The sequence below is a fragment of the Schistocerca piceifrons genome, chromosome 4, assembly GCF_021461385.2.
Source record: "Schistocerca piceifrons isolate TAMUIC-IGC-003096 chromosome 4, iqSchPice1.1, whole genome shotgun sequence".
NCBI lineage: Eukaryota > Metazoa > Arthropoda > Insecta > Orthoptera > Acrididae > Schistocerca > Schistocerca piceifrons.
Genome location: NC_060141.1, coordinates 760682576 through 760701307, shown reverse-complemented (window position 1 = coordinate 760701307; position 18732 = coordinate 760682576). Strand labels below are relative to the sequence as shown.

Below are 18732 nucleotides of genomic sequence, written 5' to 3'. Positions count from 1 at the left end.
AGTGAGGGTATACTATATGTGAAAATACAGCAAAGAAGTCCTATTAACATGCGTCTGGTTTTTGATCATTACGGAACTGCTGCAGGTTGAAGACTACACACATCCATAATGGGTATGAAGACAAGTGTGAATATTATGAATATTACTTAACGAAATGCTGTGTAGGCAGTGTGGTAGACAAAATAAAGATGGAACAGATGACTGATTCATCCTACAAGAGGTGTGAGACTTCTCCAACAGATGAGATTGAAGTGGTTGGGTCATGTGAAGGGAATGCACCCAACTCGAACTCCACACCAGTATTTGGAGATGGAGGTATCAGGAGGAAGACCAACTGGGTGGCCTAGAAAGAAATGGACAGACCAGGTTAAGGAAGAGCTCAAGAGGAGAGGAGAAACATGGGATGTAGTGGAGAGGGAAATCTATACCAGGATAGAAACCAATGGAGGCATATTGTTGACCATGTTCCTACCCGCCTCGCTGGAAGGAAATCATAATGATGATGATGGCAGCACTGTGACATTGCACCAAGGCAACAGCTGCAAGTGTGGATCAGAGAGCAGTCGTGTGTGTGTGTGTGTGTGTGTGTGTGTGTGTGTGTGTGTGTGTGTGTGGTGTTTATTTGAGCAAGTCCATTGGGTCTGTGAATACCAACATGCTGTATACATTCACCCATTCAGAATGCACAGACATGTTGTTTGTGCATGGGTACTGTAATGGTATAGCCCATCCAGCTGTTACAGAATACCAAAGACATTTCCCTAATCAAAATACTCCCTGTGCCAAGGTATTCCCCAGGACTTTTCATACATTATGCGAATCTGGAACACTACCCAGCATACACATAACATCAGAATGTAAGGCCGTCCAGTCAGCTGAGGAAAGGGAAGATGATATTGCAATGGTATAATGGCATCCTGTCACCAGTACACAGCGCATTTTCTGCCAGCTTGATATTCCACAAACATGAGTGTGGTTTACATTACATTCTGAGGGCTTGTACACATTCTACATGCAGCCTGTGCAATATCTGCATCCAGGTGACTCAGTATGCAACCAACAATTTTGTGAATGGTTGGCTGTACACGGATAAGTTGTGCAATACATTATTTACAGATAAAGCTAAATTTACATGCAATGGTATCGTGAATGCCTGCAATTCTTATACATGGGTGATGGAGAATCTACATGACAGTAGGGAAATAAGATTCCATGCTAGGTTCTCAGTTAATATCTGGTATGGTATGACTGATGAACTGGCAATAGGGCCTGTGTTCCAGCCATATTGCTCGACAGCCACAGCAAATCCACATATCCTGACAGAAGACCCACCATCACTTTTAAAGAGACATTAGGGCAAGAATGGGAAATGTACCTGCAACAGGATGGATCACCAATTCACCATACCGGACAAGTATTCCAGTATCTGAATAACACATTTCCTCAACTGTGAACTGGTTGTGGCAGACCCCATTAAATGGAATGCAGGATCACCCAACATAACACCATTAGACCTCTGTTTATGGGGCTGGTTAGAGATGGATGTGTGTGCAATGAAGGTGGATACACGTGAAGAACTTGTGACTTGCATCACTAATGTTGTTGCCCACAATAAAGCCTATTGACATTAAGTTGAGTGTGCAACACAACACACTCCGCAATGGGTTGACAAGTACAGTGAGAAGGATTGGGGGATTTCTGAACATCTCATGTAGGATGGATCAGTCATCTGTCCCACCATTATTCTGTCCACCACAGCGCCTAAACAGCATTCTGGTAAGTAATATTCACACATGCCATCATAATCATTCATGGATATGTGTAGTCTGCAACACACACCAGTTCCACGGCAGTCGAAAATCTGACACATTTTTACAGAAATTTTTTGGTTTTGATTTATTTCCACACGTAAAATCACCTCACAAATTATGTGTCATTGTTCCTGAATCACATTGTATATGCAAATGTCAGAATGTCAGAACTGTTCCCTGTTATCTACATAGTACTTAAAAATTTGAGAATGACACCAATCCCAGTGCTCATTTCATATTTGAAGAGGGTATACTTGAAAAAATAAATGGAGCGAACTGTGTTGTGTGTATATCGAGAAAACAGCAGCTTAACTATTTTCTCCCGCTTTTTTCCTCTTTGTTAATGCATCTGAAATTCCTCGAAAGATGTCACACACACACACACACACACACACACACACACACAAACACACACTCAATATTGTAATTCTTCTAAATTTTAATGTTCATTTCCTTTACTTGCAGTTGTCTGAGCCACTTTCTCTTGGCCCAAGAGTACGCCCAACAGAGCTTCCACTGGATTACCAGAGTACATTTGTGGGCACACCAGCCACAGTTATTGGATGGGGGCTACCTTATGTAAGTAAACTACATGTAAATCTGTACATTTCAAACCACTGTTAAGTACAGCAGATGATACTTCTTATTGTACCACATGTTGGGGTTCCTTCCTGTTCCATACACATATGGAGCGGGTGACAAACTATAGTTTAAAAGCCTCTGTGCACACTGTAATTAGTCTAATCTTTTCTGTGTAGTCCATTCCGTAGAGATACATGTAGTGTGTTCCTATATTCCTCACTTAATACAGGTTCATGAAATTTCCAGGTAGGTTTTTGCAGGATAACAGGCATCTATCTTCAAATGTCTGCCAATTTAGGTTTTCAGCATTTCTAATGTCCTCTGTTACTGCTATCTGGTGTGGATTCTACACACAAGTGTTTTTTGTAAGCAGTCTATCTTGTAAACTAAGAATATTTTCCCAGTATCTGGCCAGGGTAAGAATGAGTCTATGTGATCATTCCATTTAATATCCTTAGTTTGATTGTATTTTTGGAGGGATATGTTATTGTCCATCTATTTGTTGCCATGTGTATGTAGTGACATCATAGGCGCCATATTGGAGATGCATTGAATAACCATTTCCGCCATATTGATGAAGGGTCAGCGCAGATGGATGGAATCGGACACTTCCATAATGCCGCTGGCAGTTATAAAGTTGAAGGGCATGAAAGGAAAGCAGTGGTTGAGAAGTTCATGAAACAGGACTGTAGCTTAACCCTGATGTTATTCATTTTCTACAATGAGCAAGCAGTAAAGGGAACCAAAGGATAATTTGGAGAATTAATTAAAATTTAGAGCAGGGTGAATAAGCGGACAAGGATAAAAATTCCTGGATTTTTCCAGGTTTCCGGTTAAAAATACACTTCCTCCAGGATGAAAACACACTTTTCCCATGTAATTAAGTGACAGGATATTTTCCCTTGGAACTGTAAAACTTATCAATCCTATGAATGGTTACGTTTTTAAACACGGGCGTAGAATTTCCTGCCACTTTAGAAAACGGTACTCGGGGAAGAAAACCCCTTTTGGAAATATTTTTGATGTGCAGGAACATGTTCGCTGCATATTTTCGTGTTACCAACATATAAATTTGAATTCCACCAAACACCACATGTTACTTACCGAACCATTGAAATCAAGATTGTGATGCGCTTTTGTGAGCCGGTTATAGCTCATGTCAAGTGATCCTGCCAGACGATGACAGCAGATATTCAGACCACAGGACATGTGATGTAGTCAGCTAATAGCAACATTACTGTTAAGTAGCACGGAACAGGAAACAGGAAAAGTTAATGTTTTAAATTAACATACATAGTGTTGCTACACAAAAAGCAAAGCTTTCACATATAATATTGGTCTCCAAGGTTAATAAGCTGCAAGAGATGCTGAGCTTTCACCATGGCTTACACATATATTGTTGATCTTTTTTGCACATTTTACATGTTAAGATATATCACAAAATGAGCCAGTAAAATTTTTAGCCGAGTCCAGAGACTTGTCCTCAAAGTTTTCCACAAATAAATTAGCTACCACAGAGGAGAGAGAGCTTCCCATAGCACTACATCAATTTACTCATAATAACGACATGAATGTCTGATCTTCTGGGATTGAAATTCTTCAAATTGGCTCGTCATCAAATGCTCTGTGTTTTAAGAAATTCACCGTACATTCTAGCACATAGTTCAAATTGCTTAAAAAGAAATCTGCTTTGAAAGTAACACTTTTCAAACTACCATTCGCTATATTTTCCCACGCCATGTTAGAAATAGGTTCGTTTCAGTAGCTGTCAGAGAGCGCCAGGTAACAGGTGCCACTGCGCTTTGGCAAGCTACTATGATGCAGGAAGCCTGTATCTTCATATGTGTGAAACATTAAAAGATCTTGCATTATATCATAAAAGAAAAAAAGACATCAGAGGATACTCAAAGAGCATCAGAATTTCGTGAACCATTCTAACATGGCATATTTAAAGTGCAGACTTAAAGAGCATATTCATATGTCCAGGTTCCCAATGAAGTAGGCCTCAACCTGAAATAAAGCTTTTCAGTGTGGGTTTTGAGATGTAAATTGTCTTGGAGTACCATTAACTCATTTTTGATTCTTCATTATGGCATTATGCCATACATGCTAAAAGATGAAAACATGCACTTGAAATGCAGCGAAAAGTTGCAATTAGCCAATAGTGTGGAACTAAACACTTCGTTTCAAATACATTGACTGCCTCAGCGTAAAATATAAATAAAAACCAAACTTCTTTAGGAAACTGACAAAAATAACTTCATTGTTCTACAAGGTGATTAATACATGGCTTTCATAAAAGTGGAAATAAAATCTGAAAGTAGTAACATATATTAGCCTTCCGTAATTATGTGAATGTATTTTAATTCACTTGATAGCTCCTGGCCACATAAATCTGTTTTGTTTTAATTTGACGTGAGAGCAGTGAATGAAGAGGAAACAAAAAAAAGTCACTAAATGTAAACACGGGTGACTTTCCCCACTATAACTCAGACTGCTCTGTGCATCAGCCCCGTATCTACAATATTTCCAAACCACCGGGACTATACTAGATAGTGGCTCCCCCCTCGCTCAAGTGATTGAGGTAGGACGCCAAAAATAAAAAATAATCGACTTTTCAAAAATATGTTCCTTTTGTAGTGCACATCTTTCTGAAGAGTCTGATATATAAAACACAATTATATGTTCGAGGAAGTGTAACACATGCTATTTGGTCTCAAGTATGCCAAAGTCCAGTGCCACGCCTCTTCACACAGCATTCTTCTATCACACATCACTCTATTTTGCTCCGTGGAATTGCAAGGTATATATTTTATACTAGATGCCATCAAACTATATTCAGGATAGTGGAAATTAAAAGTCTTATGATGCCTCTCCTGCTCCTGCTCCTGCTCCCAGTCACCCGATTTGACATCCTGCCCCCCCCCCCCCCCCCCCCCCGCGCCTTTTTTTTTAACTTGCATTTTAAACCGGATGGATTATTTGTAATCAGGAAAGAAGAACTAGAACTCTTCAGAAAATTTGCACTCTTTACTGCCTGTTAGATAATAACTTTCTTCTGCTTTGGGTGACATAAAATTAAGTATTGGATACATAAAACCAGTAAAGACAAAAGACAAGCAAGACAGTATACATTTCTTCAATCCTTAGCTACTAGCATTGTTCTCTTTACTCTTGCTTCTGCTTTTGTGGTGTGCTTGCCTTTCTGCGAAAGAATCTATTACCTCAAAGTTCATCAAACGTTTTGCTACATGAAAAATCCAAATATCGTTGTCTAATACTGCATAAGCTGTTAGTACAAATAGTACTCAAGACTGGCGTGGTTTCTTGATCTGATTACTTCTATTTTGTCACTGTCTGCTAGATAAAACAAAATAGGCCTTTCTGACATTGCAGCAATTGTAACACGCACTGAATAAACGAGGCTGTTTTGGCACAAATTGTCATTTTTATAACACGACAGAATATAATTCACGAAGACCAACATAAAAGGCCTATTAGGCCTACTACAAGCAAAAAGCTTTATGTTAAGAAAATAGTTTCACATTTCATTCATACGCTCCAGTTTCTCGAGGATGAGATCAAAAAGTAGTAGTACGAGATTTTTATATAAATTGGAATCATATTATTTCCATAATTTGTGTGATGTCCCCATTTCTTCTCCTTCCTCATTCTAACAAACAATCTTGTCATGACTAATTCTTATTCGCCGGTTAACTTCACTAAACCTGCCAGATTCACTGGTATAGTTATCCCTGATTATTGTCCGGTTAGGCACTGTTATGTTCATACAAACCCTTTCCCACGCTACTTCCAGAATAGAACTTAAGCGGCTGCTACACAGGGACTGTACAACTGGCCCTTGCTAGTGTAGAGATCTGTCCACAAATTTTCTGACAAAATTTCGTTTTCTTGGGTACACGAGAAGATAATAAGTAATTTTTCTTACCTGTTATTCCTGTTAGTCATTTAATTCCACTCTTGTAGTCTCAATCTATGGATTTTGCTAGTAATTATAACAATGCTGATCATTCGCAAACCCAGTCAACCACATAATTAGACTGCGATAGGCGTCCACTCATTCGGCTTCACTCCGCTCGGTTTGTATAGCTCGATCCCCTTTTGCCTGCAGGAAAGTTTATTTCTAGATGCAACGATGATTCCCTTGACAGAGACATCATGTAGACTGTGCACGCATTGAAAAATCAACTTATGATTCATTCAAAAATCAACTTACAGAGTGTGTTCAAAAGCCAACAGGGATGTGTTTGATGCTAGGTGCTTTGTGAACAAGGTTTTTTCTCCTCAAGAATATGAATCCCCCCCACAATTGTCAACCAGGTCTGATACCTCATGTCTGCTTGTGTCTGTATATGTGCGGATGGATGTGTGTGTGTGTGTGTGTGTGTGTGTGTGTGTGTGTGTGTGTGTGTGTGTGTGTGTGCGCGCGAGTGTATACCTGTCCCTTTTTCCCCCTAAGGTAAGTCTTCCCGGGATTGGAATGACTCCTTACCCTCTCCCTTAAAACCAACATCCTTTCATCTTTCCCTCTCCTTCTCTCTTTCCTGATGAAGTAACTGTGGGTTGCGAAAGCTTGAAATTTGTGTGTGTGTTTGTGTGCTTTTTATTGTCTCCCATCAACATACCAACGCTTTCGTTTGGCCTCGCTCATGTTTTATTGTTGCAGCATTATTCTTCAGTAACGGGTTACAGTAATATCCTTTGTTAGAGTATCGATTCTTACCAGTTAAAATTTTAAAAATTTAACTGAAAACTAGAACAACGAAAAATTCTCGTAATTCTAAAAAATTCCCGGGTTTTACCGGTTTTCTCCCAGATGAAAAAATTCCCGGGTTTTTCCTGGATCTCCCGGTTCATACACACCCTGTCTGAGACAGCAAAAGGACTTTGAAGTGTAGTTGAATGGCGTGGAGAGTGTCTTGAAACGAGGATATAAGATGAACATTAAGGAAAGAAAAACAAGGATAGTGGTATGTAGTCTAATTAAACTGGGTGATGCTGAGGGAATTAAGATTAAGAAATGAGACACTAAAAGTAGTGAATGACTTTTGCTATTCAGGCAGTAAAATAAATGATGGCCAAAGTAGACAGAATATAAATATGTACACTGGCAATGGTAAGAAAAGCTTTTCTGAAACAGAGATTTTGTTAACATCCAATGTATATTTGAATGTTGACAAATCTTTTCTGAACGTATTTTTCTGGAGTGTAGCCTTGAATGGAAGTGAAATGTGTATTGATGAGCTGTACAGACAAGAAGAGAATAGAAGCTTTTGAATGCTGAAGATTAGATGGGTAGATCGCATAACTAACGAGAAGGTACTGAACAGAACTTGGGAAAAAAGAAATTTGTGGCCAAACTTGTCTAAAAAAAAGGGATAGGTCGATAGGACTCATTCTGAGACATCAAAGACTTGTCAATTTAGTATTGGACGGAAGTGTGGGACTAAAAATTGCTGATGGAGACCAAGAGATGAGCACAGTAAGGTGGTTCAAAAGATGAGGGTTGCAGTAGTTATTCAGAGATAAAGGGGCTTGCACAGATGTACCAGCACGGAGAGCTACATTGAACCAGTCTCCGGACTGCAGAAGACGAGAACGAGAACAACAAAAACAACAACAACATGCAAATCAGTCTTCACAGGGTCACATAAACTATCAATAGGCACATAAAAGAAATTTATAATCACACAAGATTTCTTCTTCTTCTGCCAGAATGGTTGAAGGGTGACTTTTCTTCTCATTTGGACTATATGACATAAATTCGTCGAAAAGCCTTTACAAAATCCAAGTTGAACAATTGTTGGCTTTTATCAAGAAAGGTGGTTCAAAATTCTGTTATTAACTATCTAATCAAAATTTTTTGAGAGCATAGGAATAGTGTAAATGAATCTATAACTAAGGGGTAAAACAGTTATCTCTTCTTTTGTGATTGAGTACTACCACTGCATATTTCAGTAGCTCAAAAAATCACTGATCACAAAATGCATTCATAGTGTAGTGGGAATATGTGTATAAAATAAATTTCTCATCTGCTTTGTGAGCTTGGTAAACTTCTTCCCGTTGTCAATCTAGTAAATTCTCTTTGAATAGTTGAGTAGTGTGACTATGTCTGCCTCCATAGCCAACAGGATTCAATTCCTGGTACTTCCAGGGGTTTTTTCCCTTGTGGAAGGACTGCTACAGGATGTACTCAACCTCATCAGGCCAAACCAGGAATTACTCGACAGATTAGAAGTGATTCCAAGGTTAAGACACCCGACAGCAATAGGGAGAGTGGTATGCTGACCATGTGTCCCTCTGTACCACATCCGATGATGCCATTGTCAGAGCATGACAAGCCAGACGTTTGGGCCTGACTGGACCACCAAATGGATCTTTACCTGATGGGGACATTTCATCATTGCTATTTGACAAATCAATTATTAGGGGACTTACAAGTATCTCAAGATAAATTGCCAATTGCTTATGCTCATGTCCTACTTTTATTGTTAGGAATTTTACTATGAGACATTACAAACAAATGTCCTCAATCAGTACAATTCAGGATGAAACCCATACCGAAATCTCCACACCCATGGCTCCAAATTACTTCTACTAAATCTTATTAGTACAGTTTCTAATTCCTTAATAAATTTTAAAACATTTCCTGTTGGATATTGGTGCAGCATCTATTTGTTACCTAATCTACAGCATGTCTGGGTTAAACATATAATAATATAAAACGTAATAACTTGAGATGTTAAGAGGTATGTATTGGCATTTTGTGTATACAAGCATGGTAACTCAAAATATTTTCTGTGTTCCCTTATGGCAATTGGATTGTTGAAGAATAGGGTTATAGGCCCATTCTTCTTCGCAGGGCCTACAGTTAATGCAGCAATGTACACAGACAAGGTGGAACTTTATACTGTGCCACAACTTCCTCATGAGGGGATTCCCCCCCCCCCCCCCCCCCCCCAAGATGAGGCACCATGCCATCTTGCGAACATTTGAGGGATTTTTTGGATCATGAGCTCCCAGGTTGCTGGATTGGGAGAGGTTGCCCCCCTCCCAGAAGCATATACATTACGCTACGTGATTTTTTTCCTATGCGAGTTTATCAAGAATCTAAAGTACCAGACACCAGTTCATGATCTACAGACACTAGTTCATGATCTACCAGACCTGCACCATCACATTCGTGCAGCTATCACAAATATGTTACACTTGTAATGCTGCAAAACACTTGGAGAGAAGTGGAATACAGATTAGATGTCTGTAATGCAACTAATGTTTCATGTATCGGGATGTATTGGGTGTTTGAAAAAGCATTTTGAGTTACCAAGCTTATAGAAACATACTGTTAATAAATATTGCAATTACTTCTCAAGTTATTATGAGAGCTATCCAAAAAGTAAGGAACAATTGGTCGCAAAATGGAAACCACAGTGAAAATGCGATAAAGGTTTGCACCACTGTGTTAAGCAGTGTCTCTAGTATGCCCGTAGATAGCGTCACATTGCTCTTCTCAGTTCTGAGTGAGAGTGAGCACTTGAAGGTGCCTAGAAAGTAGTGCTTCCTACCACATATGGATGCCTACCATGAGATTTTGTCTGATTTCATTGTTTGTTTTGTTTTGCTTTAGGGCGAAAACAACAGCTGGGGTCATATGTGCCCAAGTCAAAACTACAGTACACGAACACAGAGTGGAGTGTCACTCCTAATGGACAGAATAGGAGACAGCTAAAAACAGCACATGGAAACAGGGCTAGAAAAAAAACACAATATAGTAATGGAGGTCCAAAACTAAAAATTAAATGGCCATCGCCATATTGCTATGGTGAATAAAAAGTAAAACGCGATCGACAACCCACGCATCACTCACTAAAATGGCTGATAAATCAGGTGGCAAACCCAAGCTGGAATGTAAATGGTTAAAAAAAGGGGCATTCCAGCAGGAAGTGGTGGACAGGTAAAATTTGTGCACAATGTGGACAATGTGGTGGGGTAAGGCCACAGGGAAACGATAATGTCTAAAAAGACAGTGCCCAATACACAGCTGAGTTAAAATAATCTCCCGTTGGTGGGAGGGTTGAGAGGAGCTTGTCCAAGGCGCTGGAGAGCTTAATAACCTGAAGCTTATTCCCATGGAGGGAGGACCATTGGCGATGCCAAAGGAACACCACCTCCTGACAGACGGTAACGCCAAGAGCATCGGAGGGAATATAGGTACTTGTGGGGACACGTTTTGGAAAGATCTTTGACGTGCAGCAGCATGTACGCTACGCTGCATATTTTCGTATTACAAAAGTACACATTCTAATTCCACCAACAGGAAAAGTTAATGGTTTAAGTTAATATATATACTGTTGCTACAAGAAAAGCAAAGCTTTCGCATATAATATTTGTCCCAAAGATTAATAAGCTACAAGAGAAGCTAAGCTTTCACATATAATGTTGATCTGTTTGGCGCATGTTACACTTTAAGATACATCACACAAATACGCCAGTAACATTTTTTAATACCGACGTAAATATCTGATCTTCTGGGCTCGAAATACTTCTAAATGGCTCGTCATCAAAGAGTTGATTTTTAAATGAGAGCAAACGCTTTGTGATCTAAGAAATTCATCGTACACTTTGCTGTTGGCAGACGCTTGTACGTGCACTGTGTTATTTTATATGGCGCCTTTCAATTTAAGTTTTTTCTCTCGTTCAAGTTTTAATGCTGCATTATTATTCTGCAGTAGTGGGATACTGTAACATCCTTTGTTATAGTATCGGTTCTTACCAACTAAAATCACAAAAATTTAACTGAAAACTAAAACAACGAAAAATTCCCGGAATTCTAAAAAATTCCCGGGGTTTTCCCGGTTTTCTCCTGGATGAAAAAATTCCTGGATTTTTCCCGGATCTCTCGGCTGTCCCAGATAGTTTTGAGACTGCATAAGAGGGATGGGCATGCAGACACATAAACAAAGCACCTATAGTCGAGTTTCGAATGGACAAGGGACCAATACAAACGGAGGAGGGTGGTTCGATCGGCACCCCAAGAAATACCCATGAGGACATTTAGGAGACTGAGGGACCGCATACAGTGGGCTGCCAGGTAAGGCACATGGGAGGACCAAGAGAGTTTCCTATCTAGCACGAGCCCCAGAAAAGTCTTAGTTTCAACGAACAGGAGGGCAACAGGCCCAAAATGTAGAGATGGTGGGAGAAACCATTTGTGCCACCAGAAATTCACATGGACTGTTTTGTCAGTGGAAAAGCAAAAGCCATTGTCGATGCTCCAGGAGTAATGACGATCAAGACAGCGCTGAAGACGCCACTCAGTGAGGCAAACCAGTGGAGAACTGCAACAGATGGCAAAATCGTCAACAAAAAGAGCCGGAGATGCCCGGCGGGAGACAGGCAATTATAGGGTTAATGGCAATAGCAAAGAGGATGACCCTCAGGACGGAACCCTGAGGCACACCATTTTCCTGGATAAATGTGTCTGACAAAGCAGAACCCACACACACTCTGAAAACTCGGTCTTGTAAAAATGCCCAAAGAAAACAGGGCAGGCGCCCGCGGAAGCCTCACATGTAAAGAGTACAGAGGATACCAATTCTCCAGCAGGTGTCATAGGCCTTCTCCAAATTGAAAAACATGGCCACAGTCTGGGATTTCCACAATAAACCATTCATGACATGTGTGGACAAAGTAACAAGATGGTCAACTGCAGAACACCACACACAAAATCCAAACTGTGCAGTCGCTAGTAAATGGTGAGACTTGAACCACCACACCAGCCGGGCATGAATTATACACTCCATCACCTTGCAAACACAGCTGGTAAGAGAGATGGGCCAGTAGTTAGAAGGAAGGTTTTTGTCCTTACCAAGCTTAGGTGTGGGTATGACGGTGGCTTCATGCCAGTGTCCAGGAAATGTGCCCTCCGCCCAGATGCGGTTGTACGTGTTAAGTAGAAAGTGCTTGCCCACAGGAGAAAGGTGCTGCAACATCTGAACGTGGATGGAGTCTGGCCCTAGGGTGAAGGATCGGGAGGAACTGACAGCATCATCTGGCCCTGGGGTGGAGGATTGGGACGAACTGATACAGCACCATCTAGCTCCGTCATAGTAAATACGGTACAGTAACACTCATGATGTGGAGAAGAGAAGGGTATTGCCCGAGCCTCCTCCACTCGTTTCCGATGGAGGAGGGAAGGGTGATAGTGGGAAGAACTCAAACCTTCAGCAAAATGGCGGCCCAAGGTGTTGGACATAGCAAGAGGGTCCACGATGACATAATCAGCAACTGTCACGCCGGAAATAGGGGAATGGATCTTGGTGCCATAGAGCCATCTTAGGTTGGCCCACACGACAGAGGAAGGTGTGGAACTGTTAAAAGAACTAGTGAATGAAAGCAAATTAGCTCTTTTGCTATCTCGAAGAACACAACAACACTTCGCAAGCATCTGTTTATAATGAATGCAGTTCGCCAGTGAAGGATGGCGGTTAAAAATGCGGAAAGCTCATTGACGTGCGCAAATTGAATCGTGGCATTCCTCAGTCCACCAAGGGACTGGGACATGATGTGGTAAAGGGAAAGTGTGAGGAATGGAACATCCTGCAGCAGTAAGGATAATGTTAGTGAGATAGTCCACTTGGTCATCACAACTGGGGAAATCTTGTTCTTCTAAGGTCGCCAGGGAGGAGTAAAGCTGCCATTTGGGCATGCACAATAGTGGGGTAGGAGTCAACAAACAGATAGCACACAGGAAATGGTTTTTCTAGTAGGTGTCAGAAAGAATGGACCACTCAAGATTATGGGCAAGCTGGGCAGTACAAAAGGATAGGTCCAAATGGGAATAGGTGTGCGAGGAGTCAGAAAAGAAAGTGGGTGCTCCAGTGTTTAGGCAGAAGTGGTTAAGTTGTAACTCTTCAGGCCTTCCCGGCGATCTAATGACATCTTGTGTTGTCGGGTATTCTGCCGGATATCGTGCAAGTACAATGCTGATATCCGGCAGAACACCTGACAACCCAAGATGTCAGGGGTTAAGTTGGTTAAGAAGATCAGCCAAGAGGGCACCTCTCCGACAGGTCCTGGGTGAACCCCGAAGTGGATTATGCACATTAAAGTCACCAAGCAGCGAAAATGGGGAAGGTAGCTGCCCAATAAGCTGAAGGAACATCAAATGACGGAGATACATAAATGGTACAGAGGGAAAGTCAGGTGGGGAAGGAAGAGGTGAACTGCAACAGCTTCAAGACAGGTAGTCAGGGAAATAGGCTGACAATGCAGGTCATCCCATATGAGTAGCATGACGCACCCATGGGATGGAATGTTGACCTCAGGGGGAAGGTCAAAATGAATCAGTAAGTAATGTGAAAGTTCAAAGCGGTCGTGCGGGCGCAATTTCATTTCCTTCCTGATGGCAGAGTACAAATGTGAAAGCTCAAAGCGGTCGTGCGGGCGCAATTTCATTTCCTGACGGCAGAGTACAAGGGGATGCTGCGATGCTAAAAGCAGTCGTAAATCCTCTTTGTGGGACCGAAGGATGTGAACTTTCCATTGGAGGACAGTCATGAGGAGGAAGAGATGTAGGGGTGTCAACTCTGTGGCTGCTGAGTGACAGCCAGTGTGGAGTCACTACTGCAGGGCACAGGGGCAGGAGGATCTTGCTCCATGGGGTCCACAGAAGCATCAGCTTGCTTGTGCAGTCAGTCCATGGAGTCCAACACTGAAAAACGGTTGGTGGTGTCCACCGGCAAGACAGAGCCCGGCCGGGCTAAGGTACCATACGTTGAACAGGGTGTTCAAGTTGGTGAAGGAGAAGACCGTTTGTCTTTAGCGGACTTCTTCAAGCCCTTTTGGTTAGAGGAAGAGTCAGGTGGTGTTTGGCTGGACGGACGGTTGAAGTCTTCACGGGAGTACTCCTTCTGCCCTTTCCTGCCTACTGGTTGTGTAGTTGGTGGCTTCAACCTTTGAGGCGAGAGTTTGACAGTTTGTTGCACAGTGGGATGGGGGATGATGGTGCTACCTTGACACCGGGCGACTTCACAGCCTCAGAGCCAAATTTCAGGTTGCATGTCTATGTGGTCATATCCTTCAGAGAATGAGGGATAACAAGAACAGAACTATAGGTGCCAGATGGGAGAACACAGGGTTTACGACTAGCCAGTAACTTACAAGCTAGGAACCTTTTCCTTTATTCGAATCTAGGTACATAGGACAGTCCTGAGAGGAGTTGGTGTGGCTGCCATTGCAGTTGATATAGTGGGGAGAAGGAGGCGGACAATCACCCTCATTTGCACAGATTACATATTTGGATGGGTGTCGACAAGATGTTCTAGTATGATTGAACTGATGACACAGGTAGCAGTGCATCGGGTTCGGAATGTATGGCCTGACTGCGATAATTTCATAGCCTGTTTTGATCTTTGATGGCAGCACCACTCTATCAAAGGTGAGGAAAAGAGTGCGGGTGGGAACTAAAGAAGACTCTACCTTTTTCATTACATGATGGATGGCAATGACACCCTGGTCGGAGAGGTAAGACTGTATTTCAGCCTCAGTTAGACTGTTGAGCAGCCTGGTGTAAATTACACCATGGGAAGAATTCAGTGGGCCTCGACACGAACAGTGTAGCCATGGAGAAGTGACACAGCAAGCAGTTGTTGAGTTTGGGAATCAGAAGCTGTCTCCAAAAGCAAAGTGCCATTCCATAAACGAGAGCAGGTTTTCACAGGGCCAGCAATAGCATCCACACCTTTCTGAATAATAAACGGATTGACCGTGGTGAAGGGCTGACTGTCTTCAGTATGTGAGACCACAAGGAACCATGGTGCAATGGGAAGGGTTTTTGAATCAGTAGCCTCATTATGTTTAGGTTTGGTATAGATGTTGAATGGGGAGATGATTGACTCAATGCGAGAAAATCTCCATGACTGCCAGCATCTCCGATGGCGAGCACCTTTCGATTGGGGCCTCCCTTCACGACGAGGCGCACCTGCCTTAGGTGATTGTTCACACCTCAGGTCACACCTCCTGAACATATGACAGAGGGACCATTCGGCAATTTTGGAAGGTTGCAGCTCAATCACCCCTCCCTGGGCCTGTCCTGCACCAGGGGGTACGTATGAACCCTACCTGTTGACCCAGGGCTGGGAATTACACGCTACCCAGTCGCACGTTATGCATCTGACATGTGGACCGACCTCCAGGATGGCACAGGGAGGAAGAAAAGAGAGGATCCTCAAACGCCAAAGCAGAGGAATGAGAGGAAAACAAAGAAAGGAAAAGGGAGCCAAAAAGAAAGTTGAGACTGTTCATATGTCAGCAACAGAATGCAGAATATTCCCAAGAATTCTCCAAACATGTTCTCCAAGGGAGGGGAAAAAGAATAGCAAGAGGATAGACATAAAGCACAGGAGGGAAAAATGCTGCAAAGGCTGGGGTCCCATGGTAGCCAAGCACAAACCCCCCAAAGAGTGCTGAGCCCCCTCTGGGCCTGATTTCATGCAGACATCTAAACTGTTATGCATTTCCTTCTTCATGGCAATTCTCAGCTGCACACTGTAAGGACCATGAGGGCACTCCTGCATCATTTTTGATGGGAAGTGTTTGATGACTCACCATACAGCCCAGACTTGGCTCCCTCTGATTTTAATCTCTGCCCATACAAACTGCTGGCTATGAAGGCAACATTTTGACACAAACAAAAAGCTGCAGTCCAGCACAGAAAATTATCAGAAAGCACAGGAGGCTGCCTTCTTCGATGAGGTTATTGGGAAGTTGGTACAATATTATGACAGATGTCTAAGTTGGTGTGGCAAATATGTAGGGAAGCAGCTGGAAGATGAAGCTAACTGCCACAAATAAAAGACTTTAGGTTTTCACTGTGGTTTCCATTTTGTAACCAGTCATTCATTACTTTCCAAATAGCCCTTGTACATTTTATATTATTATATGTTTAACTCAGACAGCCTGTATTAATGAAGCACAGTACTCCAAGAACTGTTCAACTGATTTCAGTCAAAGTCCTGCAATTTTATTTCACTGTTTGTGCATATAGCCCTCTCCTCTCTGTTATATCATGCCTACAGTAATGTGATACAAATTTGTACCTGTCTGTCAAATTTCAGTGACTTTCAAATGACGTTCTGTTATGTGTAACACATATAAAGAAATACATACAGAAATTTCAATTTCTTGTAGTTACATCAGAAGCTCATTTTCCTTACATAACAGACTTCTTGTATTTTGATGAAAATGCCCAAATGTATTGTGACTTTTACCCTGTGTGTTGTCCAACCTGTCATATTTTCCTGTTTTTGCCTCCCATTAATGGCTACTGCTGTCCATAATTACTTAACAGCTCTATCTTTCAGAAACATTTATCTTAATAAAGTGAAATGAAAATATTGGACATCAAAGGAACTAGGCAGACAAAACTCTAGTGACATTGAATGCTTATGGAAATTAATTAAACAAGTTAACATCTTCCTGGAAATATTCAGATATAACCCATGCTGTATGTGATGTGGCCACAATCACTTTACTTTGCAAAGCATTCTTAGCCATTTTTACTGGCTCTCCCAACAATCAGGACCTGATTTTCTTTATCAAGGTAATTTCCCACAGACATCATAGCTGAGATCAGACATCATAGCTGAGATCTGTACTCAATTTTAAAATACTAGTCACTTTGTATTTAATGCCCAGCGAGCTCAGGACTGTAACAGTCCCCTCCTATGATTATACCTTAGCAGGCCGAGACTGCTTGGTATATTTAACTTTACGGCTAGTATTAGTCTTAACTTGAACTTTGCTGTCTTTACGGGCTGTTTCTTGGATCCTTGGTTCATCTATATGCTTCTGTCATGCATCCACGATGTTGATACAAGCTTTCCAATTTCATCTATCCGCTTTGCATTACATTGTCAGCTTGATCTCTTCTTATCCTTTGAAGTTCAGTAAGGGCTGTCCTTGGTCCACTTACGATTCATACATCATACTTGCCTGAAGAACCACTGTATACTAAAACATAAACATTATTATTTCTTCCCCTATTCTCCTCAAGTACAAATACAGGCCTACAACATGGACTACAATACTGGTAGTTCCTTTTGTGTTCCATGGATAAAATGTAGTTGATTTACAAAAATAATATGTTCTCTCTGTGCATATATGGTAACATACTGATCATTTATTTATATATTTCTATTTACATTACAACTAACCATGCTTAATATGTGTTTGAACTAACAAAAACACATACAAATATTAACATAATAATGTATAATAATTGGTTAAAACTGCATTCTGCAACTCAGCTTTTGAACTTGTGTTTTTCATCAGAGTTATTATTAAAGGTAACACTCTAATAAATACAATGAAACACGTCTGCCTGACAAAGTGAATGGTTTTGTTATACAGGGTTAGTGGCTAATGTTGAAGATGCTAGAGAAGGAGAGGGCAACAAGGAAAGACTAGAATTATGAGCCAAAGGAAAAGCTCATTTAGATGTATTCAAGGATAACTACAGTGGATACAGGTGACGGGGTTCAGGCAGGGAGTGATGGGAGAAGCAGTCTGTTCAGAAAACAGTGTGGATGACAATCCATAGTTCTATAAATTAGCCAAAGGGGAGGAAGAGAAAAATATGAAACTGATGCATCGAGGATAAGGGAGAAAGAATAGGTATACCAACAGTGGAGGAAGGAGACTGGCAGTTATCAGTGACAGGAGGACTGCATTCAACACCATTCTGTGTATTGTATAGCCGAACTTGTTCTTGGTTATGGTCTGACAGTGCACAAATCCCTATTTTAAAGATAAAGACATAGACTCTGAGTCGTAAAATTTAAAATTGTCTTGCATATACGTAGGGAAAGACAGATTCATCCAGACAATGTAGATAAAATGCCATGCCCTACTATCAACAGGAATCAGATGCTATTCATTGGCACTAAAACTGGCAATAAAACATAATTCCAGAAGCATGAAACATTAATAGACTCGCAACAGCTTTATGACAGCTATAGGGATATGTTCACCTTGTCTGCACTACAATTAAGAATTGCTTATTCTTGTTACTCACAGTCTTGAGACATCCTGTGTATGTGGGATATCCAGTGCAAAATTTAATTACCTTCTGGGTTGTGGAATTAGTAGTAGATTAAATGGAGTGAACCTTCCAGCTAGTGCAGAGAAATTTATTTAGAAAAGCTTTGCAAACATTTCATAGTCACACATGGGAGCACGCTGTTTGATCATACAAAACCATGGACACTGCTACAGCAATTGCCAAACAACTGTAATAGCTCGGGAGGTTAAAATCTTG

At 41.4% G+C, this 18732-nt stretch overlaps 1 protein-coding gene across 1 annotated transcript in view; it reads left to right on the top strand.

Annotated features, from left to right (window-relative positions):
- Positions 1-18732, top strand: part of LOC124795388 (trypsin-7-like) — a 100658-nt gene that overhangs the window by 47560 nt on the left and 34366 nt on the right. Inside the window, exon 4 of the mRNA XM_047259402.1 lies at positions 2277-2390. Coding sequence (XP_047115358.1) covers positions 2277-2390 — 114 coding nt within the window. The remainder of the gene's footprint in view (positions 1-2276; positions 2391-18732) is intronic.